The following is a 27,269-nucleotide window of genomic DNA, read 5'->3' as shown; positions in this document are numbered from 1 at the left end:
ATCTTTTACCCATGTTTTTATGACTACCACTACTACACAAACAAATAAATAGAACCTAATCAAGGATGTGGTTTGCATGAACCTGTCTTCAAATACTTCTGTACTGTATTGCATATGATTTCCGTCGTATGCAATACATTGATCGGCCCTCGGTTTTTTCTTATTTTAAAATTCTCAAACATCTAAAACATCAAAAATCAAAACACAATATCTTCTCGAAGAACGCAGGAGAATGTGTGGTGACATATACAGTGAACTACAACAGATGGCCAGATACACACTTCACACTATATAATTGCATATTAGCACCATGATAATTATGAATATGAATTAAATAAATCAAAACCTAAACTAATAAGTAACATGTTGTCTGAATACTAAATAATTAAGCACAACTGTCATAACATTGTGTTTGGGGCGTAACAAGCCTAATAAATACGCTTCAGTGCCGCAGGAACAGTTTCTCCCACTAGATGTCAATCTTGAGCCAGCAGCCTTTTTAAAATGTTTCTGGACGTTTCAAAGTTTTGTACGTGTCATTGTTACATTCTTTCCTGGGTCATGGCCCAGGACATCAAGTTTCATAAAAAGTGATTCAGAGCTTCTTAAAAGGACCCTGCTGACAAAGAAAGAAAACCAACAAACCAGTGGATGCAGGTGTGAACATAACCAGGTGAAAAGCAACCTTCATGGCCTTCAAGGAAAAACAGCAGCCAGGCCGCCTCCTTAACACCAGCTGCAGAGCACAGCAACTCCTCCCTGATGGTGTCCGCATTGTGACAGGTCCTTAATACGGAGCATACCTCCAGAACCCGGAGAAGAGGTGGGAATTGAAGGGATGGATGGACTCTGTTACACATGGGAGCAATAATACAAAAACATACTTTCAGTTTCATCTCACTATTAATGAGCCTCTTTCTTCTATCCCCTATAATGTCAACACCCAGCAGAATGCCCCTACTTCATTGTGCCCTGAAGGCTCAGTTTGGTTTGAGTGCATCTTGGGTCAGCTGCCCCTGCAAATGAAAAGGAAGCAGGCTTGGGTCGGTTCAGTACCAAGGGCCATTAGATCATTTGGATGTTTCTGTCTGCTGCCACAATCAGTATAACTGTATGTGCTTCATTGTATTTGTATGTGATCTAATTTGCTTATCTTTAATGCATGATGTAAAACCTGAAATTGCAAAACTGAAAGAGCAAAAAAGAAGAGAATTAGTGCATGATTTTCTCAACAATCAATACAAAACCAAATGTGCAGCTATGCAAGTGGGAGAATTATTCAGCTTTAATTGAGGTTTGTTAATGTAGCATATATCATATAGTGAGAGTGAGAGGACAAGCCAAAAGAAAAGCAAGTTTTCTTTTTTTCCCCATGATTATATTGAAGCTGTATTTCAAAGTTTGTAGTAGATCTTACAGCCACTTTGCATATTTAATGGAGGTGTGAGTGGTTTTAATACCAAAAACATCATCTGGAGAGGACATTCTGGGAATAGTGGGTGTTTGTGGGCACAACAATAAAATCAGGGAGTGAATCTGTAAGCATGAGACCCGGTGATGTGTGGTGCTGGGCTGAATATACAAAGGTTATCACCTACATAGTTCACATTCCTGACTATCATATCAAGCTAATGTTACAACAATCCAACCAGTAAAATATGATGATTCTCACGGAATCATTCTGGACCCTGTCACAGATTTGATTCTCTATTGTCCGTCTGTGTGACTGCATACACTTGCACTTTTGTGTTTCATAAATCCAGTGTTTAAGATACAGTATGGTACATGGAGACTGAACCATTAGCGGGTACATCTGTGGCGATCTCTTCTTAGGAGCGCGGCTCCTGTTTATCCTCCTGTTTGTTGGCCGGAGGATTGAGCGTTTATAGTGGAATCATCCTCAGCTGATTGTCACACGTGCAGGACAATCGATGAGGCTCCGTTATTGGGTGACACCAAAGTGAGCAGGTGAGTGTTCATTCAGAGGGACGTCCGCGCTAAAGTTGATAAAAACCAAGCGAGCAAGGAGTGTGTCCTCACTGAAGCTGATCTGAGGAACGAGAGACATTCAGAGTTCATTTAAAAAAGACAAAATCCTCTTTTCAAACAAGCAGCTGAGGGATGTGAGGCGATAACGCACCATGGTTGTCGTCTGAGTCAGTAGCCGTGTCATTCAGTGTTTGTTGAAGCTGGTTATACTTCACCTCCACCTCCTGGAAGCACAGCATTACGGTAAAGCTCAACCAGACTATATAAATACATGTAAACTGACAAAATGAATTAGATTAAATGTCTGTGATTGATTTGTGTGTCATTCTGGAAAATAGCAAACTTGTTAATATCTTAACTGTAAGCACTGATGGCCTTTATCTTTTGTAGGCTTTTTTTAAATATTCATAATCTATGAGGCTGTCTGTCACAAGAGAGAACTCATTATCACTCATATTCACACCTTCTAACACACATTTAAATGAGTTTCTAATACCCCAACCTGCATGTCTGAATATGGATGGAAACTAGAGAAACACAGTTTAAACTGGTTGCACTGACTACGACAGGTTCATACTCAGTACCTTCAAATACTGCAGGTCGGCCTGCAGCAGGCGTAGGTGGGTCATAAGCTGCCGGCTGAGTTTGGGGCCGCCCCCCTCTGTCTGCGAGGAGGAGGACAGCAGTTTGGTCAGGTCTATTCCCGCATCACTCCCTGCTCCCCTGTCATCATCAGTGCTGCTCTCCTCAAAGCCACAATCCAAAACAACAAAACCACCTGGAGGGACAGACAGGACCAGACCGAGATAAAAAAACAAACACATGTAGACGGCAACACTGCTTGACTGCTGGTGCTGTTTTCTATTCAGTTTATCTATTCGGTTTCTTTGGTTGTCTCACCGTTGCGCTCGGTCGTCTCAAACAGTGCCGTTTCCTCTGAAGAGAGTGGCCTGTTGTCTTTCTGCAAATTCCCAGGCGCCTGGCTCTCATCACATATGGCAGAGGGCCCCTCAAGGCACCCAAGAACAGAGGCGTACACCGGACACCCGGGGGCCCCACTCTGCTCCCCCTCCTTTGTTTCCTCTGCATCTCTGCTGATCATGTGGTCGAGAAGGACCTGCTTCAGTATGGACACTAGGAAACAAACAAATTAGGAGTTTATTATTTCTCTGTCTCAATATCGGGACATCATAATCTTGTAGAATCTGCAGAGAAAAATCTGATGAATGTACATTTACTCTACTAAATTAGCCAACAAAGAGCTTCAGACAAACACAAAGGGTAACGCACGTGTTCTAAGTGCATCCTCAGCCTTGGAGGGGGGAATGCTAAAAGAGTTGTTCTCTTGGTTTTCAGCTGCAATGCCCTGGCACAACCCATCCTGCAGGAAGGGCAGTCTGTTCCCCAGCTCCCCATCCAGGAAGGCCTGCAGTTCCACTTCATCCACCTCCTCCTCTTCCTCTTCGTCCCTTCTGTCTGTCAGGGCCAAGTCCTCCTCCTCATCCTCTGATTTCATGCCCTCGAAAGGGTTCAAACTTGATGGCGCAGGTTGGAGTTCTGGAGAGAAGGTGGCGTCTTTATCTGGTGTACATGAAGAACAGCATTTAAAGGTAATTGTGTATCTTTTAAACATTAGTAAATGGATAGTTCATTTGTAGACAATGATTCTTTGAAGTGGAAACTTCACCTTAAAATGTTAATCAATACTGTAACAAATGTAGTCAAAGATGAACTTCCAATCAGAGTATCAAATGCCACTTACATCATCTTGCTACATTGTTGTGTGCTGTAATGGAGTTCTATAAACTTTAATCAATACTGTGATCGCAATGGAACATGTGGACAGTTAGAGGGCGCTGTTCTTCCAGGGAAGCGAAAATGACTTCCAACATACCTACAGTACGCTCCTCAGTAAAGCCAAATATGGCTGGGATAGGGAAGTGAGGCAGGAAGCAGAAGGATTTATGGGAGATCAGTCTAATAAGTGGAAAACAGCAGTAAAACCACACATCTGGCATGAGAAAGAAGCCAAAACATGTTTTTCTTCTTCATTCCTTCATTGTGTTGATAGAATTGACACCTTAACATGTTATGATAAGGGGGTTATGGTCCAGGTGATGTTTCTTTCTGTGGACGGATTGAGCATGATGGAGGTATGTGCTCGTCTTTGCTGTTATGTCTTTAACTTAATGTATAATACAACTACGACGGCATTGAATGTGTCACCAAAGTTACCTGAAGAAAGCATACTCTCAGCCGAAGTGCAGTTAGGATCTTTGCTTGGCTTGGGCATCCCATGGCTGATGATATCAATAGCATCCCTCTCAGCACTGACACACACAATCACACGTGTATAAATGTAATGTATATGAGACAAATTCACATCATATCAATTATATCAGAGACATCCGTGGACTCACTCAGTCTGAGCTTGTGATGCACCACTGTTGTGTAGTTTGGCCTTCATGGCATCGGCACACTGCGTGATCAGACACTGCCACCTGATGAATGAAGGTGGCACAGCAGGGTGAGTTAGAGGAAACTGAATGAAATGTAGTTTGCTTGTGCCGCAAGACTTACACTCTCTGATCTGACACCGTCTGAGCAGTCAGCTCACAGATTTGAGCCATGTTCTCTGACATGAACAGCATGAAGAAAGACTTGTTATCTAATCAGGACAGAGAGGCAAACAATGATTTTATTATACTATACTTATAGACTTGAACGATAAAACCAAGACGGGTTGATGAACGTATATTGAGCGTTTTACCTGTTGCCACTGGGCGAACCAGGACAGTGCTGAGTTTGATGATGGGGCTGAAGATATGTTTGGGATCAGTGGCCCCGGCCAAATTCTTCCCGTGGAATTTTAGGATCAGACGCTCGTCCTGTTTCTGCAGTAAAACCAGAATGTCCTCCAGGAGGATTGTGTACAGCTCTGAAAGAAAGATAATTTGTGATGCTTTGTGTGTGTATGTGGGTACTGGAGAGACAGGGCTTATAAATGTACAGGGTTTTATTGAGGTTCTGATTAAAATACGTCACATAAGTCACCTTATAAATATTTGGTACATCCTGTCCATTCTGATTTATTTCCGAAATTCTGGTGCGAAACACCTGGGTTCCAGAGAAATTACTTTTAAATTCCTTGTGTGTGTGTGTGTGTGTGTGTATACCAATTGTCTTCTCTTTATTGAGTTTCCACCAAAGAGGTCCCTCATGAATCATCTTCCTCTTGGTCAGATCCAGATTCTGAAAATGAGCACAACAAAATGAACAGAATTCACATAGTCTTAACTGATAACTTTCGCATCTTGCTATCTCTTATTAATAGAAATGTACCTGTATGAAAGGAGAAAAAACAACAGTATTTTCCCTTTTACCTTCAGTTCTTGTATCATGGGGTTTTCACTCTGTTTGAGCGAGGACACGTCTAACCTTCTTTGATACTCCACCAGCCTCTGTGGAGGAACACACACACCATCATCACAAACCATCCTCCATCATGTCAGTACTAAAGGATCATTGCAGAAAACACCAGTGAGGGTTTTTAAATATTTGAAAAACAATCATTCAGGAAGATATTCACTGTTTGCACTTTCATGACACATTCATGGAGCTATTCACATTTACTTTTGTGTCAGTTGGATATCATATTTTCCTATAGGTGACCAAACAAATGTTCACATATTCTACAGAAAGTACAAATTCAAACTAACTGGGTGTATTTTGAGGCTAATGGTTTCATCAAATACATTTTAAAATAGGGAAGGTTGGTGCCATAATGATCCAGCATCCTTCTCCTAGATGAGGCGATGTTGTAAACAGAATGTAAGGCCCTGAACAGTCAATGCTGCTGAGCCTTTTGGACTCATTGAGAAGTTGAACCTCTTGCTACTATTTCTAATTATATATTGTTATAGATATTCATCTGTATTTTGCAGAATTAATTCCTTCCCCCCATCGGTAGAAACTAGTTTACAACACTAAGACAGTATCTGACAGCCCCCCTGGTTCACACAGTGATGGCTGGGATGTACACACCCTGTGTTTTCCTAGGATGCTAGTGTGTGTACCTGTTTGTTCTCAGCTTCTTTGACAGCCTGGTTAACGTGGTTGAGGATCTTCTTGCAGCATTCTCCAGCCTTCTTCACCTTCTCCCTCTCCTCACTGTCATCTTTAGAAAGACAACAATTACACAGGTACAGTTCAAAAAACAAATATCAGTGAATCATTGCATCAACTGCATACCAAACACTATGAGAAAACAGGCACAGAGACATATTCCATACTTTATACCTGTGTACTTGGCAATATTCTCTAGCAGGAGAGGGTATTTGGTCAGTCTTTGCATTTCTACCGGAATAATGTCTTTGAGCTGGAGCCTGCGACACAGACGGTTGCTCTCAGCTTCCTGGAGGATGAAAACAATATAAAGGCTCATTAACATTTAATCGTTAACTAAAATATTAGTTCGATGGGTTAGAGATAAGATGTGTGTGTCTGTGTGTGTGTTATGTGTTGCTGACCTGCATGAATGAAGTGAACTTCTGGTCTTTCTTCTTCCTGGTCTTGATGAGCTCCAGTGCAGAGGGTTGGTTACTGCAGAAAGTTCCCACAGCCACCTTTATCTTCTCCTCTTCCTCCACACTGAACTGGAGCAAACACATGTTTTACTTTTATCTAACTAAGTCAACAGTTCCATGGTCACTTCCGAATGGATCTCCGCCTGTCACGCGGAGGACCAGGGATCGATTCCCTGACGGGGCGAGTTATACTATTATTCCGTCAGTGGCTATCATGATTGTCTCACAACCAGAACGGCCTGGGTTCCATTGCTTCCCTGTTGGCAAGTTACATCTTTTACCCGTGTTTTTATGGCTTTGCTCCGTGTGATCTGGTTTCATGGTCACATCGGACCTCCTCGTTAGTGAAGTGGAAAGTATCTCCGCCTGTCATGTGAAAGACCGGGGTTAGGTTCCCTGACGGGGAGAGTTTTACTATACTGCCATGAGTCACTATCACGATTGTCTCACAACCAGAAGGGCCTGGGATCTATTGGCTCCCCCTGTGCATTTTGCATCTTTTACCCAATGAATGTATGGCTTTGGTACGTTTGCTCTGGTTTCATGGTCAGTGGGTTTGATGGCAGGTCCTTTCTGACTTCATATTGCATCTTCAGACTTTTACACTCCATGGCACATCTAGCAATCCCAATATTCTATGATGCACAGTGGCTTCTGTTGTCATGAGGTCTTTCCTGAGCCCTCTTTGTCTATTGCATAACCTAACTTGAGTAAAGACGGTTAGAAACGTATTAATGACATTGCATGGCTCACAATTTATGACTTGAGGAACAGCCAACACAGATTTGTTGCTGAAATTAGTTTGTACCTATGAACCTTTTCCAGTACGAATACGTTTTTATGTATTATCTTTATTGTTATTATTTTTTATTAGTTGTTCTTATGCACATGGTAAGAACACATTTGTATGTACACACAGCTAAATGAGGCTTCTAAAGGTTCTAAAACACTGTTTCACATTCATGTAGACAGTATGCAGAAACCTACCTACCATGGCATTCATTCATTTATTCATTCATTCATTATCTATAGCTGCTTATCCTCTCAGTGTCGTGGCGGCGGAGAGAAGGTACAGAGTATCCCGCGGAAACCCAGGCAAACACAGGGAGATCATGCAAACTCTGCACAGAACGGACCGTAATATAGCAAAGCATTAAAATAGAAAAACTCTTCTCACCCATGCCAGGAGATCATCTCCGATCTGATTGATCACTGATGTCTCATTCCTCTTCCTGATCAACATCATTTGCTCTGTTATTGACACTGTGGGAAAATAAGTGATACGTGATATGCAAATGTTTAATAACTCTTTTTACTTCATTCACTTTTGTCATGTTCAAACATAATTCAGCTAAATTCAGTATTGAAATATTATGTCCTGATCTGATTCTTCGTAAAGAGCCTATATATTTTATATCTGTGAATCGTATAATTTATGATTTATCCATGTGTCATACAGGACTGTAAGCATGTGTGAATGGGATTACCGTGCAACTGAATGATTTCCTCCAGGTTGGTGAAGATGTTTCTGATGTCTTCTTGTGGGAGGATACCGTCTCTGTTCAGCCTCTGACAGAAAACACAATCCAACACCTTCAGCATCCGCAGGTGGGCACGCTCAGTGTAGAACAGCTCTGAAAGTGGACACAGAAATACAGAACATGGGATGGGCTATCATATCATATGTTCTTGATCATGGTTATGTGAAACAGTTCAAACTGTTGCACATCCTGCAAAGCTTAAGATGGTGGTAACTGACCGTTGATGACTTCCTGTCTCTTGATCTCCTGTGGAGTTAGGCTTGCAAGGACGCCTCTGCTGACCAGACTCTGCCAGTTCAAAGGGTCCTCTTGACCTTCCCCCTCAGTTCCCTGGTCGTCTTCACTCTGGATGTCAGCTGCACTCGCCACACAATGAGCTTCCATCCTACTTCCAGACAAAGAAACAGGGAGGGAGCCATTCAAAAAAACAAATGTGGTATAAGATGATACTCTTGTATTGTGTTGAAGACTTTTTACATATTCATCATTGTTGTGTATCCTCCTTTGAATACTCGCTCTCAACAGGTGTAGATACGACAATTGAATAGTTTTAAGTTGCAATAATAACACTCATCATCAATTTTGTTTAAATAAATATGTATATTTCTTTATAATGAATACCACATTCTTGCATTCTTTCGCTTGCTTTACTTTGTGACAAGCATTACGGCCAAGAAAGGTGACATATCTGCCAAAATGAATTGGAAAAGAAATGACCAGGAACATTGGCCAGTTGATTACAGCAGATGGTTGATTGCTAAGAAATTACAAAATATTCATAAATACCTGAAAGCCTCTTGAACTTCCTCCTGTAGCTGTTCCAGGTTGGAGGGGCTAAAGTCAAACTGTGAGCTGGTTGGGCTGGGGACAACGTCCTGGTGGTCACCAGACTGAGAACCATCACTCAGTCTGGCTTGGACAGAGAATGGAGAGACATCTGCAGAATAATGCATACAAATTACCATGAGAAAACAAAGAAACAAATAATAGTCTTATTGTTAGATGTTTTGCTCGTGTTTGTGCAGTATTCTAGTGTTGTGTTTTTCCTTATTGCTTAGTCATTCCTTTATGCCAAGCATAAGAGGATGGATTATAACTTACTGCAGTCAGAGTCTGGTCCACTGGCCTCTGAGGTCTGCCCTGTGGAGCCGCTGTGTGAGGGGGAGGAGGCAGAAGGTGACAGTTGGGTGCTGGCTTCTGATCCTTCGCTGCTCTGACCTCTAACGCGGGCAGCGTTAGAGGCAGGAGACTCTGGGTGCTCGGGGATACTGGAGGCCGGCTGAGGGAGCAGCTTGGGTGAGCGTTGTTTGTTCAGCTCCACGGCCTTGCCTACTGCAAGCAAAACCACGTGTACAAACGGAAACAAGTCCAGATGCATTGTTAACACGAAAAGAAGTAAACACAAAAAAACTACTCTTAGTGTAGCATTTTACACACTATTTGTAAAAACTGTCAGCAGTACTGTACTGCAGTATGATCATACTGCTGTCAACTCACCTGAAGTGGAATCTACTCTGCTTAGGCGCCGGGGCGGGACTAGGATGTTTGGAAAGCGTGGCTTTTTCACCCTTTCATCACCCTCTCTCTCAGGTCTGATGCTCTTCATGCTCTGCTCAATAAAATTACAAATATTTGGAAACCCACCCAATGCGTTACACTTGACTCAGCAAAGCTTCACAGAGACAAAACATTGTAACGTACATACAACAAGGGATCGCACCTTAATCTTGGGCAGGAAATTCATGCGTGTTCGTTTGTGTTCAAAGCCGCGAGGCTCCTTCACTTTCACCCCGAGATGTTTCATATAGGTGAGAATCACGTACTGCATTGTTGTACTGCAACAGAACATAATACAGTAGATTGTCGAAAAAAACTGTTTTTGTTATACTGTAGACAAAGCAGCAGACAAAAACTCAAAACTCTTTAAACTCCTCCTCTTACCACTTCTCCTCTTCTGTGGGCTGTGACATCAACCTGCAACAGACAACACACCAGGTGAGACACAGAAATACAGTAACACAATACAGGGATAGTATGTATGCATGTGTGTGTATCAACTCACAGTATATCCTCTATCTTGGAGATGATGTGTTCGGCACATGAATATTCCCTCTCCAGCACCACTTGGTCTTTTCCTCGTTCTGAGTCCAGCTTACAAAGCTCGTCCTCTGCCAAGGTCAGACCCATGCTACGCTTCTGTCTGCACAAGATAAACAAACAGACAATTACAACATTCATTCTCAATGCTATTACTTTAAGGGTACTATGCACTGATACTAAACCTAAAAGGAAATTAATCATTATTGTGTGAACGGTTGATACAGTTGTGAAAGGGTTACCTGAAGTCCTCTAGGTTTTTGTGTAGATCTGGTAGAAGTGAGTCCTGTAACGTCTGGGTATACTGCTTACAGAGCTCCTCTGGGATTAACTCCAGCCTCCTTCGCTCTACACACACACAGAGTCAATACATTGTATTTGTGATATTCATGGTCCAAAGAATATACATTTTAGCATACGTTTCGCATAGATACGAACAGATTCCCATTAAATTCACTGAGCACATTCATTCACTCAACAGGACTCCTTGACCTTTCCACTAGTACTGACCTAACACTAACTAACTAACTAACTAACCTTAACATTTCTGAAATCACCGTATGCTGCAAAATGTTCTATTTTACCATATACATTTTCAATTTCAGTGCATAACTGTCACAAAATATGCAAAGTTTACCAAAATCATGTGTGAGGAAATGAAGAACCTCATTCCTTACAGAGGCTACTGGTGCATTCGTGGCTGCTGCTAAAAAGCATTTAGCGATTTAAGTAATTCTTAAAAAAACAAACATAACTACCTGGCTTTAGGTAACTTGTTAAGTTTCATTTCACTTAATTTAAAAGTTGGCAACATACAGGAAGTATTTACAATGAATATGGAACATGTTAAAGGCAAATGAGTAGCGACCACTATGGGGTTTAACAATTTTTGATGTGGAGCATTCCTGATATAACCATTTTATATAACCATTTTATATATCATCAAAACATGTCAAATCATGTAGAAAATCTGAGATATACAGTACTGATCTGGTCTACCTTACCTAATTCACCAGCAATCGACTCTGGCACTGGTACTTTAAGGTTCTGAAAAAAAGTATTAGTATTAGTATTTCAAATTATAAAGTGATGTCTTCAAAAGGAAAAATTGTTACAAGCACCTAATGCCTTTTATCTAATTTAATTTAATAAACAATTGAGGAGAAATGCAACTGATCACTGCTACAGACAAATAAAAGGAAAAACTAAAAACAAGTGACTGAGAAAAAGAAAAATCTGGAGAATAACTTACCGCGGCTCGATCGACAAAAAACGAATGGAAGTCCATGAATATGCGTCTGCCTTCTTTCGAGTTGGTTTGCTTGTGCAAGTCAGCGTAGAGATAACACAGCTAACACAGGCAAAACAGAAATGACTTTACATTGTTTGATTGCATCATCTTGTAGTTGGGAGTTTACATTCATACGCTGATCTATTCAAATCATCAGACTTTTAAACTTTCGTTAGGGAGAGCCACAAAGGTCTGTCCATGCCCGACTGCCATTTACATCAAACAATGTTTTTCAGCATTGTATGCTGATGGTATAATGTCATATGTAATGAATGGGCTCATCTCTAATCCAAATCAGGTTCCACAGTTTCAAAGTCAAATGACAATATTTACAATGACCATTACCTTTGTTTGCGCAACTTACTATTCAGATACAATTTTAACAATCAGCAAAAAAAGCTGTAAAAATTAGTTTCATGTTATCGCATTTTATTACAGCATGTCCATTTTCCCACTTATCATGAAAATGTAGCAAAGCAGGCGTCGCCCTCAGCACTTGTACAGTATTGTTATTTGTATTAACAGTATTTTTTAATTGTGTCTAAATCTGTGTTGTGTGTTTGCATATGTACCAGAGGTGAGGGGTCAAACTGTGAGACAACATGATGCAGGAAGGCTGCAAGGTGAGCTGGCCGAGTCTTCAACAAATCAATACTCTGGAAACAGCTGCACTCTCCATTGATCTGGAAGGGGTGGGAGTGGGGGTAAGAGAGACAGACAGACAGACATACAGACAGATTAAACCTCCTATTTTGACAAAAAGTTCCCAGTACAGAGTGGAAAAGGTGCATCTTTCTATAGAATCTTGACCGAGTGGAAGCATGGCGGATTTATTACGATTCATTGTATAATTACAGATGTTAGAAAATGTATTAATGAAGATGAAAGTGTGGGAAGGGAATCTGTGTAAGCACAGTAAAGTATTATCAGCAAAAACTTGTTCAGTTGGTGTACTGGTGGTTTGGAGCCCATACCTGCTCTTGCTGAGTGTCAAAGTAGTCGTCTTCTGCTCCAATGATCTGAGGGTGGATGTGATATGGAGGGCTGCCCATGATGCACTGGGCATTAGAATCCTGAGTGACATATTCAGGTAATCATATAATTAACAATCTCAGACATTCAAAGACTGGGTCACTTCAGATAAGCTGTTCTTGCTCATTTATATTTTGTGACTCATAAGAAATTATTCCTACTACTACCACTATTTTGATTTAAAAAAAACCACACAATTACGTTGCAGTTATGAAATGCCAAAGCTATAAGTAAAGACAATGTGTGGGGTGTGTGTGTGTGTGTATTTGTGTGTGTCTAACAATGTCGCAGGCCTCCTCAGTGTCCGGCGATGGGCAGAAGGTGAGGCCATTTCCGGGGCTGGTGTTTGGGCTCTGGCTTTTGTTAGGGGACTCTGGGTGGGGGCTGCTGAGTATCTAACACACACATACACAGACACACAACACAAAACATACAGTAAGCCAAATTGATTGTTTAGTCTGGTGCCGAATACTGGGAAATCCCCAGGGAGAGGAAAACAGGACCATTAGAAGTTGTGATAAAATACCTTACAAAGGATTTGATGTAAGCTGTATTTTAGGAGAGGTTTCCTGTTGTATTTACCATTAAACTGTGGGTATTTCTGTAGTATATTATGACCAAGCGTGCTCTCCAACAGTGGGATCACTCTTAAAAAGTACTGTATTTAAGGGCTAAAGCAGCAAAATGACACCAAATCCCCACGGTTGTCTGAGTAAATCCCCAAGACAAAGTTTTTCTTTTTTATCTTTTTGGTCTTTTTTATCTTGTCTTCTCTTCTTCACTGTCAGATTTGTCAAAGTCTTTGCCTCGACATTGTACTGTAGAGTTTAAATTCAAGTTCCATCAAGGTTGTAAAGCAAAGGCCCAGACAGACAATACACGTTTAGAGAGACACAACAAGCCTAGTCTACAATACATCCTATGACAAATCCTAGCACATTGGGAATATTACACAAATATTCCTTTACACTGTATCAATAGTGCCCTCTTCAGAGTTCATAATAGTACATTACACACAGGTCAGATCACAGACACAGTTAAAGTAATCATGCTGTCATATATGTAATGCTTCTGTTGTTCTGTGGGCAGAGAACAACACTGCACACAGGCTGATTCACTGGCTCAACTTCACTACACTGACTGCTGCGATCTGTTTTTATACCCACAGAGTTGTTGTTAGTCCAGGTCCCATCGTCTCTGCCGTCAGAATGCAGGGACAAAGACTGTTCTCTTGGAGGAAGCTCACTGTCACCCTCCTCAGCCTCATTATGCCTACAACCTGTGGTTCCATCCTGAAACAAAAAAATTGCCACTTTCTTAATTTACAATTACCAAAGGAAGACCAAAACCACCCTGCAGAGAAAATATGCTATGCTGCTACTTTGCTGTCCTCAACTGTCTAAGCACATTCTTTCTATGCCAAGGTTAAAGGTCATACATATGTTTAATGTTATGTTTTATATTTTAAATTGCATTGTATCTCTTTGACTGTCATTTCTACTGTTTTTTTGTATCTTCTTTTCTTTTTTTAACTCAAATCTACTACTACAATCTTAACTTTTCTTTAATTAGTCTTGGTTTTGTTTTGGCCTTATTGGTTGGCCTTCAGTTGTATATTGCTTGAATTTCCTGTTTGGCTTTGTCTGTTAAAGCACTGTAAACTCTGTTTTTAAAGATGCTATACAAATAAAGTTACGATTGTACAAGGCCATAATAATAATGATGTTCTGGTGTTCATATACAGTATTCTGCATTATAGCTACATTAGATGAAATACAACATTGATTCAAATCTGTATCTGTATCATTGTATAAAGACCTGTGAGTCCTGTTGCTCCCTCACTAGCATCTTTTGCAGCATGTCAGCTTTCTGGTTGTGCATGGTTTGGTTCTCATCCTGTAAAAGCAGACACAGACAAAATGGTAAGGCAAATTATTTGGAGACACAGACAGAAAATTATATTTCTTTCACAAATTCTAATGTGGTGAAAAGTTGTCTTTATATATTTGAAGAAAACTGATTCCTGGTCAAATAAAAGTACTACAAACAATAGTTCAAATGCATGATAAACAATGATTCTATAATTTAGTTATTCAGGGTATCTACATGTCTTCTAGTTCACATGCAGAGGTTAATCCTACTAAACCTTTGCACTACATTACTGTATTACTTGTTTTGAAATATGCTCCTGGAATGAGTGAGGCTGTGGAATGATGGAATTTGAAAAGGTTTCTTCATTTAAAATTGGCTTCAATTTGTTTCAACAGCAGAAATCCTAGTCAAGTTAGTAATATATGTAATCTACTATATCCTACTAATGTTTACAATAATAAATCCTCTAACTACTAGCATGTTAGTGTTCTACGTACTATAGAGGGAAATAAACACTTCATAATTATTTATATATCTTTTATATTTCAGAGATATTTTCTCATGAACTGAAGTAGAACATTTGACCTGCTGGTGGCACTACAGGAAAACACTCAGTGATATATGGAAAAGTCTTCACATTCACAGCATTCCATTCAATGTTCCATATTTGACTGTGGGCCATAGTATTTACAGCTGGACAGGACAGGCTGACAGTGCCATAGACAGCCGTCTCTGTCTCCTCTGTCCATGCGGTCTCTTACCCCGTGAAGCACAGTGGAGGAGACGCGCTGTGGTGGGCTGCCGGAGGTGCTGGTCATGAGGGGGCTACAGTGCTCCCGACTGGGCAGAGTAGGCGATTGGGGTACAGAAGGGGGGGAGAGAGCGCTGATCCCTCCGCCCTCTCCCTCCGCCACCTCCAGCTGCATCTGAGGAAGCCCTGGTGGCCTCCCCAATACTGTCAGGGCTACATAAGACCCCGCTGCCAGAGGGAAAGATGGGGAGGGAAAGAGAGAGGTGAGGGATGAACAACAAAGACAACATAGCACAAATACAAATTTTCAATCAGGGTGGCAGTACGTCAATAATGCACATTAATATTTTACTTAATCACTTTGTTTTGGGGTTAATCCAGTTGAGCATATTTATCAAAAGCAGAGCTAAAGGAAATGGAATATGTGATCCCAGACTGACCACAGTACAACTTACTTCATCTTACATGTTTGGGTAAATTCACACTGCATGTTTGTTTCTATGCTGACGCACAGCTTTGACTGTTGACCATTTCACATGTGTACTCACATTTGATCAGCTTTACAACCTCCGTGTGGTTCGAATGAGTAACTAATGTCCCATTAACCTGGAAGAAAAGAAAGTATCAAGACGGAATTCAACTTTTTGCACAGTTAATTATTGTTTTTGTTATTCTTTGTAAAAAAAATAAGAAGAAGAAGATAATCATCTAGAGTTCTTCTTAAATATGGCGTTCCACAAGGTTCAGTCAGAGTTTCATCATTTTACAGGTGACTAGTAAGACAAAATACAGCCTCAGATGAATCTATACTGTGTAAGGCAAAGAGCCGATGGACAGGCTGAGGCCTTCTGGCAGAGCGGCACTGACATACAACTGGCAAAAGTAAACTAAGCCTAATCAGGCCATTTTTACCCTCAAACTCAGATCTAAAGATATTCAGCTGATCCTGAATACGTGAAAGGAAAGTAAATGACCTTAATGATCCTGTCTCCTGTTTGGACACCAGCTCGCATTGCAGCTCCATCTACAGTACAATGAAGGAGATACAGAAGAGAGTGAGAAATGCTGCCTTTATTTTAAGTTTAAGTGTGTGTGTGTGTGTGTGTGTGTGTGTGTGTGTGTGTGTGTGTGTGCGTGCTCACGGGCTTACCTTCTTTAACCAGCTGCACAAACACAGGGTTGTCTCCACTTACTGTCAGCCCAAAGCCATTTTCATCTCTCTGGATAATCACACAACGCTGGACAAGACCTGTAAAATGCACATATGAATGCATGCACACACACACACACGCACACACTCGTCACCCAAAATTGGTCGTACATGTGTAAGACCAGGTACACTTTCCATCTAGATCAGCTTTAGCCTGTTTCCTGTGTGACCTGGTCAGCAGTGGAAAACAGATGGAAGGGTGGATCAACTTGCTGTTCATCCAATTACTGTATATTGTTAAGTGATTTATGGTCAATGTGTTCGAATCTACGTTGAACAAAAACTGACGCAAAATTATAATGTATATGGCCCACATCCCATCATGGAATTATAGCATAGTCTCAGCAGAGTCTCATCCCCGTTAACTTAGGCACAGAGAAGCAGCCACCCTTTACCAGACAAAATTGGAAGGGGAAAGTTCCCCACAAAGGAAGTGACAAATCAAAGCCATAGACTGAAACTGAAATGGTTTCCTAAACAGCAGTGAGTCACTGCTCCATCCACAGAAAGTTGGACCGACCAATATTTGGCTTTACCTTTTAAGAGGAAAATACATCACAACATGTTGTGTGAAGGTCATTCAAATCCCATTATCATGTACCAGTAATAGAATTAAAGGTCTGAATCATTAATATTCTTATAATCAAACTTCACCAACATGCTGGAATTTGAAATCCATTACTGAAGGACATTCTTCCCATATCCACTGTAAAAGTCTCAAAGTCTGTGTCTGCTTTTCCTCTGCCTTCGCCCACTTCAAAGTGTTATCTGCAGAGTGGAGAGGATAACTGGAGGCCCTTTGGCCTCTTTGAAGAAGCCTCAAGACTCCAGAGGGAAGAAAACAGCAGGAGGGATAAATGTCAAACATCCAAACCCAGGCAACCACCGCAACAACTTAATCCTGCAGGCTGCAGCCAACAGGCCCAAAAGCCCAAAACTCCCGCAAAATGTCTGTCCACCCACCTAGCTCCTTCACAACACCATATTGGTCCACACTTCACTGTAGATTTTGAAAGTTTAAAAAATGTATTGAAGAATCTGGGACTACAAAGTGTGTGTGTGTGTGTGTGTCTTACCTGTAGGGTCAAATTCATGTTTGAGGGGGACAGGGGATTTGTCATTCTTAGTTTTCTTGTCTGTGGGGTCCTTATTGAGAATGCTTGGGGTCCTAGAAAGAGATGTAGCAAAACACAAACTCAATTAAGTATCAATTAATGCGTAAATAAAAAACATGAAATTACAACACATTAACATTACAGTGTATATCCTGGCTCCATTGGCTGATAATAATGATGACACTGAGAAGCATGTGCGAATGGTGAAGAAATTACAACAAAGCATTACACAAAAAAAGGCCAATAAATGTGTTTGACCCTGAGAGAAAAGAAGACGTTCTGAAAGCTCGTAGACGACTAACAACTATGCATGTCAGTCAGTAGAAGTAGGTAGAGAGGTTTTGATTAACATGATTGACAACTTATGGACTGTGGATGGAAACCCACACAACAAATAATATTTAAACCCAACAGCACATTAGTATGTGGGCCGTTAACACACAAATACACACGTGATTACAGAGGAAAGAAAAGAGAGATCCATAACAGACAGCAAATCAGCATCGGTATTTGTTACTCAACATGTGCTCAGTAACTCAATTTTAGTTACTTATTGTAGGGGACAACTATTTGAAAAGTCCACCGTCCTGTCATGGAGAGCTGATCCAGAGAGCCAACTTGTTGTGTTTGTGGTTTCAAACTATAATTTCTTCTCTGTTATGATCAAATCAGAGTGTGACAGTCTGACAGTGTAAACCCCTGATATCTGCGTTTACCCTTTTCAAGCTGCTCCTATACGTCACAACTTCTCAATACTAATCTGCTTTTTCACTGATGATGAGTCAAGAAAATAATAACTACATCATTATGATGACGGTGAAGATGAAGGTTCCCTAAAATAAAGGCACTAATCCATAGTGTCCACAGAGAGGCGCTTCAGTTCTGGGAAATTGGAAGGTAGATCATAGATGAGGGATAGTTATAATCCTTACCAAGAGGACGCCTCAATTTGGAATGAAATCAACTATGGAATAATGGAATAAAAAACCCTTAACAACCCCAATTTGCTGCCTCTGCTCTGGGAACTAGTTTCAGTGATTTAATAATCATGTCCCTAGTTTCGTTTAAGTGAGAAAGCTGACTAAACAAAAATAGAGTTCTTTAGTTATTAATAGCAGAGACTCCATCTTCGTCTCCAGTCCTCCCCTACACCTCTTCCTACTCCTCCGCGAGGGGGTTTTGTTTGTGCTGCTGTTCCTCCCTGGGACAATGGGGGCCCCGGGCTTTTAACAATGGCTCCCACGTCAGAGTCCACTTACTATACTGTGGCTTTGTGGGACAGATTCCCGGAAGCAGAGACATGGGTGTCTGGCTCACTTCCAATTTCCTGAATGTGGGAGAAGACTAAGAAAGAAATTGAAGCAGGGAAGGGGAAGAGAGGAGGCCCACAAGTGTCTTTCAGGGAACACAGAAGACAGAGGCAGTTTGGGAGACTTCCATTTTAGCTCCAATTCAAAGTGTCCCAGTGGATCTGAGACGAAAACAGAGTTAAATTCAGAGTCATGAGAAAAAATTAAGTTGTGTGTTGGTTTGTAGAATCAGAATGACTGAACCAGACCAAACATTTGAAACTGATTCGCTTATCTAGACACAACAACACACACACAATTACTGGCAAAACGATGAGGCTACTTTAAAACGGGCATATTATGGGCGCAGCCTTGTGTTATTGTCTCAAAGTGGAAGCTGTGTGCTTTGCTGTGGTTGGAGATTAGAGGTTGATAAGGCCTGGACAGACAAGAACAAACAGCGTGTCCCAGCCAGAGAGTGGCAGCTGAGTGGTTGGTCACGGATAAGAGGGAGAAATCTGGCTAATACTTCAGGTGTGTTGTTGGAGTGGTTTACTGACAGCATAAGAGTTCTGCCATTAGTGACTTCCTGTGAGCTCCTACTACAATTGTGATCTTGCTGCCAGACACAATTCACTTTAACCAATTAAACTTCTACCTTTTAAGCTCATCCACACTTTTCCACAGTTCCTGAAGACTCAATTATTGAAGCAGATTTAGTGCCGAACCAACAATTCAGACAATACTTTCCAGAGCTACATGTTAATGCAGCGTTTTGTTCAAACAATACATTTGTTTGATAGTACCGCTCTGGCTTATTAGCCACTAAGATAGCATGCCTAGACAGTATTAAGCATGTTGCGATATGTGATACACAGGAACATTTATAACTTTTCCCCTAGTAGGTTATTACTGTCTGCCTTATGAAGTGTTCCTCTGACTTTCAGTCTTTTGTTTCCTGCTGGTTGCACGGTTATCAGAGAGAAACCATGCAGCAATCCACTTATATCTCTAGATGCCAAAAATACCAGACAATTCCTCTGGGATGATAACAGCAAATGACTCAACTCCGATGAGAGTGAAGCCAAACGCTGCACAAAGTTTTGCATGGGATTATTACTGTGAATGATGCAGATTATACTGAAGTACAATGTGATTTATGTCCTAAATCGTTTGTTGATGACTGCTCAAGTACCGATCAGCTGTTTGATTTTGTCTTTGAAATTTCCGTGTTTTAAAGTTGTGTGTTGTATTTATTTTTAGGCAATAGAGAAACTACTCAGTCTGCTGCGGTGTACTTCAATGTGTTCAGTTGGGTTATCAGGTAAGATTATGCTTGAGAATGTGCTTTGTGTGTGTGTGTGTGTGTGTGCTTTTTGTGTGTGTGTGTGTGTGTGTGTGTGTGTGTGTGTGTGTGTCCATACAATGAGCACCATTCCTTTCATTGCCTCCAAACGTGTTTCATTTGCATTAACAAATTAGAGTAGCGGGAGCTAGGAGACATGAATGATGTCACAGTAGCTAATGACATCACACACAGCCATCACACACTACTTTGAGAATCATGAATAATGTCACAGTTAACACTAGGTCTAAGGTGGGTAGAAAAAGGAACGTTTTCATTGAAGATGAAGAGGGTTTGGGTAAAGCTCTTTGCTCTACTACACATATATATATGCTGGTTGGGTATTTAAGCATCAGCAAGCTTCTTAAGCTCACACTGTCATAACTCAACATCTGAACACTGTACAGGCTTTATGTGCTTTTTCATCTTGGACTTTCCTTACATGTACTTATCGTTGGCTGTGCATTTCTTACTTTAACCCAGCAAAACACTCTTCCCCCTTTTCTATGAGGGTGCATTTTGAATGGGCTCAATTTTGTTGGATTTAAAACTTCAACTCCTCCTGGAACGACACATCGCTATAGTGTACAAGAAAAAGATTGCATAGCAGTTTCTCAATTTGTACCATTCATGCATAAAATGAAAAAAAAAAAAAAAGCACATTATAAGTATCTCCTTTCATTCTGTGCAGTATGCAGTTGAATGTTAATGAGCTTGGTTTCAGACTGAGAGCTCATCCTGTTTGGATGTGCCACTGTCTGTGTGCGTCGGGAAAAGACGGCAGCCTGGTGGGCCTGACAGTCATCATTGTTTATCAGTGATGTCACCACTTCCCGTCAGGGGTGGGGGCCGATGTGAAGGATGGGGGCGGGAAAACACACAGATCAGCAATACTGTGTGACAAACAGCAGAGAGTGTGGCCCACAGCCTGCCTTCGTTCACATTTATCCCAGTAAGGTAGATGAGGAAACTCATCAAAGCAGCGGAAGGAAAACAGTTAAATCTAGATTTCCTGTTGGCTGGAACCTGCACAACTACATGCTTTGTATATGAATAGAAGTCCAGCTCTTTCTTGTGTCTGATTATTAAGCAGAATTTAAATAAGGTTTTGTAAATCCTGCCCTTGACTCTGACGCCTTGAGAAGAACTTATACGCTTGAATACTATTACACTTGCAAATACTATATATCATATATTATTAAAACTAGTTGTTCTTTGTATTGAACTATTCTGGTGCACACCAGTGTTGGAAGAAGTCCTCATTTACATGCACTCAATACTATTTGCGCTGATGCAATTTATCCATACACATGCATCCCCTCAATAGGAGTCCAGTGTTCACCTAGTATACATGACGTGTTGCGTAATCACAGTGTGAGCGAGTTCTCCCTCTGACTAAATGATATATGACTTTTGAACAAGCAATTAGTTGGAAATATCTCAGTGTAAGCAAAGCCAATTTTAGGTACAAGTCTCTGATCTGTGATTGTTACTTTTTATGACCGCTGCACAGTCAAAACTAATTATCCACAACTGTCCTTTATTACGCATGAAACATTTAACGTTGAAGCAATGCAACAGTGAATTATAAAGCATTTGTTTGCCAAGGTGGATCCAACCAAAACACCTCAAGAGAGGACCAGAGGTTCTGCCTTATCTGGTCCTCTAAGCCAGACAGATAGAACCAGTTCCAATGTTGTATAATATCAGAAATGTTTTGAGAAACCTTGCTGGCTACACAAGCAGAATTCTTTTCACTGAGATACCCTTGAACCATGTCCAAGAAGTGACCTAATCACTAATGAAGTTGGTGCAACTGTCGCCGGGCAACTGAACCCTTCCTGCACGATAGGTTTCAGTAATAACCTTCACCAACCAAACGTGTTGCTTGGATAGTGTGTGTGAAGGAGAGTGCAGGAAGTAACCACAGGCAAACAGCTAGTAGGGGAGACGATTAGATAAAATAAAATTAGGATAAACTTTATCTATCCGGACCGGAGGGAAATTGCTGGAAAAAGAGAAGACACACAGGGACCTTATGTCAGAGTAGGCACTGCTGGGATTTGAACCCAGGTTCTCCTGTTTACGAGACAGGCACTTTAACCAACTAAGCCACAGCGCCGTACACAAAGTGTTTCAAGTCCCGGTCTGGACTGGGACCTGTGTCTCCCACATTCTTGTTCAGTAACCTAACCCCTGGACTATGGGAAATTATGAAGTATGAAATATGAAACATGATGCCCCTCTGTAAAACTGACTGTAATGTCATAAACCCGAAATGTGGCTAGTTTGAAGTTACGACGTTGACGTCAGCTGGCTGTGCTTTTTGTGGCGCTGATCATGACTGTAAATTTGCAAATTGCTGTCCCTAACATGAAGCCATTGGACGGCGGTTATCACCCAACCATAGGTCAATAAAGGCACATGTGAGTTTACCTTCTTGAGCAATTCAGCATAGTGGCTCTGTTTGCTGATTGAGTAAAGCCTTGGTAGGAGTTTGTTCACCTTAAAAGGATTTATAAGCAAGGCAGCTTTATTTGTATAGAACATTTCGAAGACAAAGTGGTTTGTAGGATTTGATTTGTAGGAAAGTTTTAGAAATCTGATTTTTACACAGCCAATAATCACTGACTGTGCTGTTTTCACAGGTCTGGTAAAGCTTTGGCTGTTCTTGGCAGCACGGCCTGTGTGAGGGTCACCGCCCTCACACAGTGAGAACACACAGTGGAGGTGCACATTATTCCTGTTTTTAAGTCACCAGCTTAAACCTCTCACATGTGATCAAGGTGAGGAGGGCTACAGGCCGCTGTGTGAGTCATTGAACACACTGGTCGAAGGGACGGGAGGAGGTGGAAACCCCCCTTTTACACCGGCCAATTTGCCAGGGTCTGTGTCTGAAATACAACATGACTTTCCGTCTCCTCTCCTCTGCCAGACGCTTCCCGCAACAACTGGTCACGTGTGAACATTAGGTGGGTCTCTCTCGGGCACGCTGTTTTCTTTCCAACTCTCTATCTGCGCTCCACAGACAGACATGAACTGAAAGTGTGCACTCACTGTTAAGTGTGTGAAAATGTGCCCTGTTTTCCCATTTATGTGATTAACTGTGTTGAGATTTCACACACAGAAGCATCCACCCTGATGTGTGACTGTGAGATTTTTGCTCTACCTTCCTGTGTGGACATCCAGAGAAGGTATATACACATTTAGCTTCAGCTTTGAGTCAGACCAGCAGTGTCAAATGAAGTCATCTGCCAGCCAATCAGAAAAATTTCCATGGTTGGGCTAATACAATGATTGATCTGTTCATTTATTTATCTGTTTACCTGTAATTGTCATCATACCATGGGACTTAATGTATTGATCCTTGTAAAGGTTTGGTGGATATAACCAATTTTGTTGTCCAAGTCAAACACCCTCTGGATTAGGACTTCTGAATGTGCAAGATGTGTATCAACACAAGCACTTTAGCTCAGATCCAGATGTTGATCCAGCTCTGATAGATTTAAATAAACACTGAAACAGGGGTCATATTTATGGCATCGCCATATCTTAACAAATAAGTCCAGAAACATTATACTCAAACACAAATGTGTTGCTCACATGATCCTCATTCAGCAGGACAAACAGCTGTGATATATTTACAGTTAGAGAAGAAGAAGATGTTCACAATACAACTGTACAATGAATATGCATGATAGAAAAACTCTTTGATGTCTGGGTTTACACTGGCAAATATGAAATCAGAAGAATGTTGGACCTTGGCAGAGGTCTGAGTGAGCTCTAGTTTTGTTCTTAGAACTTTGAAAACATTTATTCACTTTTGCGAGAAATCCCAGTAGTAACATTCACTCTGTTGCTCAGCTTAAAAGAGAACATGGCTTTTAGTTGAACTGTTAAATAATGTAGGAAGATCATAACTCTAGTCTGTCTCCTAAGCGCATTTCAAGGTATTGATATTTCTACATCCTTTGTAGTGAAACTGGACTAAAACAATAGGCCCGATCGGCTCAGTGCTTTTCACTATATGCAGCCTGAAGGTCAAGAAATCAGACTTTGTTCCACTTTCCGAAGCAGTTATGTGTGCCTATATTTTGGTATTTCCTTTGAGGAAACTCCTCATTACTGAGCGCAATATACAAATGACATACATGGTCTGGAATCTGAAAAGCTGAAAGTCAATCATTCACATGCCTACAACGTTTAAACTGAAACGTTCTGCCCAAAAGATCACAAGCTTACTTTCCTCGCCAAGGATGAGACAAAACTCCCAATATCTGCAGCAGTTTTCTGTGATACTGAGCCATTTCTAAACTTTTAAGGAGTTCAAAGCTTTTGACCTTGAACGTAGCATAATCCTTTAAATCACAGTTAATCTCCAAGTCTGTTGTAGATGTCGTCCCTTCATTATATCCCTATTAGTTACAGTTGCCAGAGCATAGGGACACAACCTATGTGTGTAGTCGACATAACCAACATTCACAGGTCACTAATCATTAATGTCATGTAATGGAGGTGGTCCCTCTCAGACTGAATCCCATGTTAGGGTCCAGTGACCTAACCACAGGTCCTGCAGCGGAATTTCAGACGTTTCAAGTACTTGATGTCATTATATTCACTACGTACTGGCTCACAGCTTTCATCTGCCATAGTAATCTCTCTCTAGTACCTACAGACACTCAGTTAACATCAGGTTCTAGGAAGAAAATCACCTGATGTGCTCTGATTGTGTTCTTTCAACCATCCCGACCTGGAGATGAAGGTATTCAGGGAATTCAAATGTAAGATGTGGCCCATTGTAGGGGACACAGGTTATTAAGCAAGGCACTAATCATTCTAGGATGATATGCTCTGCTGGCTTGGGAGGGGAAAATGTGTCACCACTAAAGGCCAACCACATTCCTGAGAAAGTAAGGAAAGAGTGAGTAAGGAGTGACTTTGGGGCCCTAGACACACCTACCTACCTTTCCTCTCATGGTGTTTCATATTAGGATTAGTTGGAAAATGTGACAATGAAGCAAATCAAGGATCCTTAATTTTAGATATTTGTTTTTTTTAAATATGTATTACTACACAACGACATAACGGTCATTGGTTTAATTGTATGCAACTAGACCTCAGGATTCAAGCACTGAATTGAGGCCCCAAATTCAATTATCCAGTCAAATGGATCAAGCTTGGGCCATTTTGTACGGAGTCTGAAATGTGTAAATTGGAATAAAAGGGGTTATTTTATATCCATTATACATAAACATTGCTTTATATCTGTATCTATCCATCTCACAGGTCATGTGATGTCTCCAGCTCTAGCTTGTCTCTGTTAGTATGTGAGCTGTGTCTGTCTAAGTCACTGTAAAAGTTCAGAACCGCCTCTCTAACATGTTAGAGGAGGAAGAACACGAAACTGAAAGCGTGTGACTTCCTTGAGCTATTGGATAATGCAAGTTAAGGCTCCTTACTGTGACACAGTGGATAGTGGGGATAGTGTGGTAACGCTTGGTTCACGTAAGATAATAGTTTAGACCAGATTATTTCAATCAAACCCATACCAAGTCGGATTTAGTGTCAACGGTATAAAGAATAGACTTTTCCTTTTACTGTAGAATTACTCAATGTACAACAGTGTAGAGTAGTGGCACAGAGTGAAAAGGAGGCAAGAGTTCTGAATATAAGAAATATAAGAAAATAAGAAATATAAGAAAACAACATTTCAGGCCCAGAAGAACTGAATTAGATCATATCTATACTTCCAGAGGTCCACCAGCATCAACAACTCTGTCAATTGTTGTAGGTTCACCTACACAACATGACAACTTGAATTAGTTGCCCTCAGTAAATATCTGTGAATTTGCAACATGCACAATTCTTAATGGAAACATTTCAATCTCAATTTTCAAATTGCTCTTTCTCAATTTCAAAACATGTAGGATAGGACGCCTTCAATTTGTTGCTAAAATCAACATTAGTGGTCATTTATTTGTCACTAAGAAAGACAAATAGATGTCAGGTTGGCTGTAGTGTTGCAGGTGTGACTGGTCTAGTGGGGGCCCTCTTAGCTGGGGGGCCAAAGCCAGCCTCGCCTCATAGTGAAGCCGCCCCTGCTTCCCACGCAACAGACCGTTATATAGGCAAAACCTAGAGTAAGAATTGAAGTAAACCCTGTGAGGTGATGACGTTATGTCAGAACAGCTTACCTGTCAGCGAGTGTCGTCTGTGTGCTGCTCATTGGGCTCCTTGATGCTGTTTACACACACTTCACCCGAGGAACATTTACATGACAACGTCTCAAACTCTCATTTATCTAAAGTGATTCCCTCCGTGGGCGTCCATTTCAGTTTGAACAGCTTCAGGTCCCGTTATTCCAATGGGAATGCCGCTGAGCCAAATCCGGGAGGTGAACAAACAGGAAAGTTGGTCGTCTACTCTTCATGAAAAACTTCAGCTTGTTCAAGTAGTTCGATTTACCAGCCGTGTGTCTGGAAAACTACGAGCCGAACCGAACTTGATACACACGTTTTCCCAAACTTCCACATTCTCGGTGTTATCCTCAACTTCGCAGGGAATCTCCGTTGTTTTTCCTAACGGGGAGTCTTCATGATGACACTATAGATTGTTCTTGATATCCGGGGAGGTATTGCGTCAAACTTTGGCCGCTTTACATTATTCGCACAACTTTCAGAATCCCGCGAGCTGCGTTGGAATAAGTGTAGTGTCAGGAGCATCCTCTTCCTCTTCCTCTTCTCCACACTTTATTTCTCACTCATTTGTCCAGCTTTGGCTTTTTCCTCTACGACGTGATGCAAATGGAAAAAGGAAACGCTTTGTCCCCCTCCACCCCCCCGAAAGCCCAAAAAGAGGAGGAAAACCCACCTTCCACCATGCTGCGTTCAGGAACTCCTCGTATATCTCTCGACATATACACGACGGGAACATTTTTTGCACAGCGGTAACTGCAAAATGACTCAAATCTGTCGTTTTAATTGTGTTCGTTTAGGTGAGTCGGATTTTCATGTAATATATAATCAACCATTGAACTTTTTTATGAATGTTTTTTTCCCTGTTTTTACCGGGAACACTATCCCATAATAATAACCTAAACCTGGTCACAAAGTCAATAGTGTCATCCTGTGTACTTTAGTAACATGATTTGA

General features: G+C 41.1%; 1 protein-coding gene and 1 non-coding gene across 4 annotated transcripts; both read right to left on the bottom strand.

The window, feature by feature from the left end:
- Positions 1-1,263: 1,263 nt before the first annotated feature.
- Positions 1,264-26,946, bottom strand: arhgef12b (Rho guanine nucleotide exchange factor (GEF) 12b). 3 transcript variants are annotated; one of them, XM_076161255.1, is made up of 37 exons: positions 26,313-26,946; positions 17,446-17,537; positions 16,310-16,408; positions 16,134-16,183; positions 15,708-15,765; positions 15,170-15,387; positions 14,355-14,432; positions 13,703-13,828; positions 12,818-12,931; positions 12,479-12,577; positions 12,077-12,187; positions 11,466-11,564; positions 11,218-11,260; positions 10,456-10,561; positions 10,179-10,316; positions 10,058-10,090; positions 9,837-9,951; positions 9,614-9,725; positions 9,218-9,448; positions 8,903-9,053; positions 8,335-8,504; positions 8,063-8,209; positions 7,753-7,838; positions 6,519-6,644; positions 6,289-6,403; positions 6,066-6,166; positions 5,373-5,450; positions 5,166-5,241; positions 4,760-4,927; positions 4,570-4,657; positions 4,410-4,490; positions 4,225-4,319; positions 3,280-3,570; positions 2,890-3,123; positions 2,574-2,767; positions 2,141-2,213; positions 1,264-2,050 (listed from the first exon to the last, which is right to left on the bottom strand). In XM_076161255.1, the coding sequence occupies exons 1-37, from the start codon at positions 26,342-26,344 to the stop codon at positions 2,037-2,039; spliced, it is 4,242 nt and encodes a 1,413-aa protein (XP_076017370.1). In that variant the 5' UTR covers positions 26,345-26,946; the 3' UTR covers positions 1,264-2,036. The 3 variants fall into 3 exon arrangements, with proteins under 3 accessions (XP_076017370.1, XP_076017371.1, XP_076017372.1); XM_076161256.1 differs by having other exon boundaries at positions 8,335-8,501; XM_076161257.1 differs by having other exon boundaries at positions 9,218-9,445.
- On the bottom strand, positions 22,167-22,240 carry trnat-cgu (transfer RNA threonine (anticodon CGU)). Its single transcript has one exon. It is a non-coding gene; the product is annotated as a tRNA-Thr (tRNA).
- Positions 26,947-27,269: the final 323 nt, after the last annotated feature.

The sequence above is a fragment of the Genypterus blacodes genome, unplaced genomic scaffold (genome assembly GCF_046128005.1).
Source record: "Genypterus blacodes isolate CSIRO-AG114 ecotype Tasmania unplaced genomic scaffold, CSIRO-AGI_Gbla_v1 ptg000111l_1, whole genome shotgun sequence".
Lineage (NCBI taxonomy): Eukaryota > Metazoa > Chordata > Actinopteri > Ophidiiformes > Ophidiidae > Genypterus > Genypterus blacodes.
This window is presented reverse-complemented; position numbering and strand designations above follow the sequence as displayed.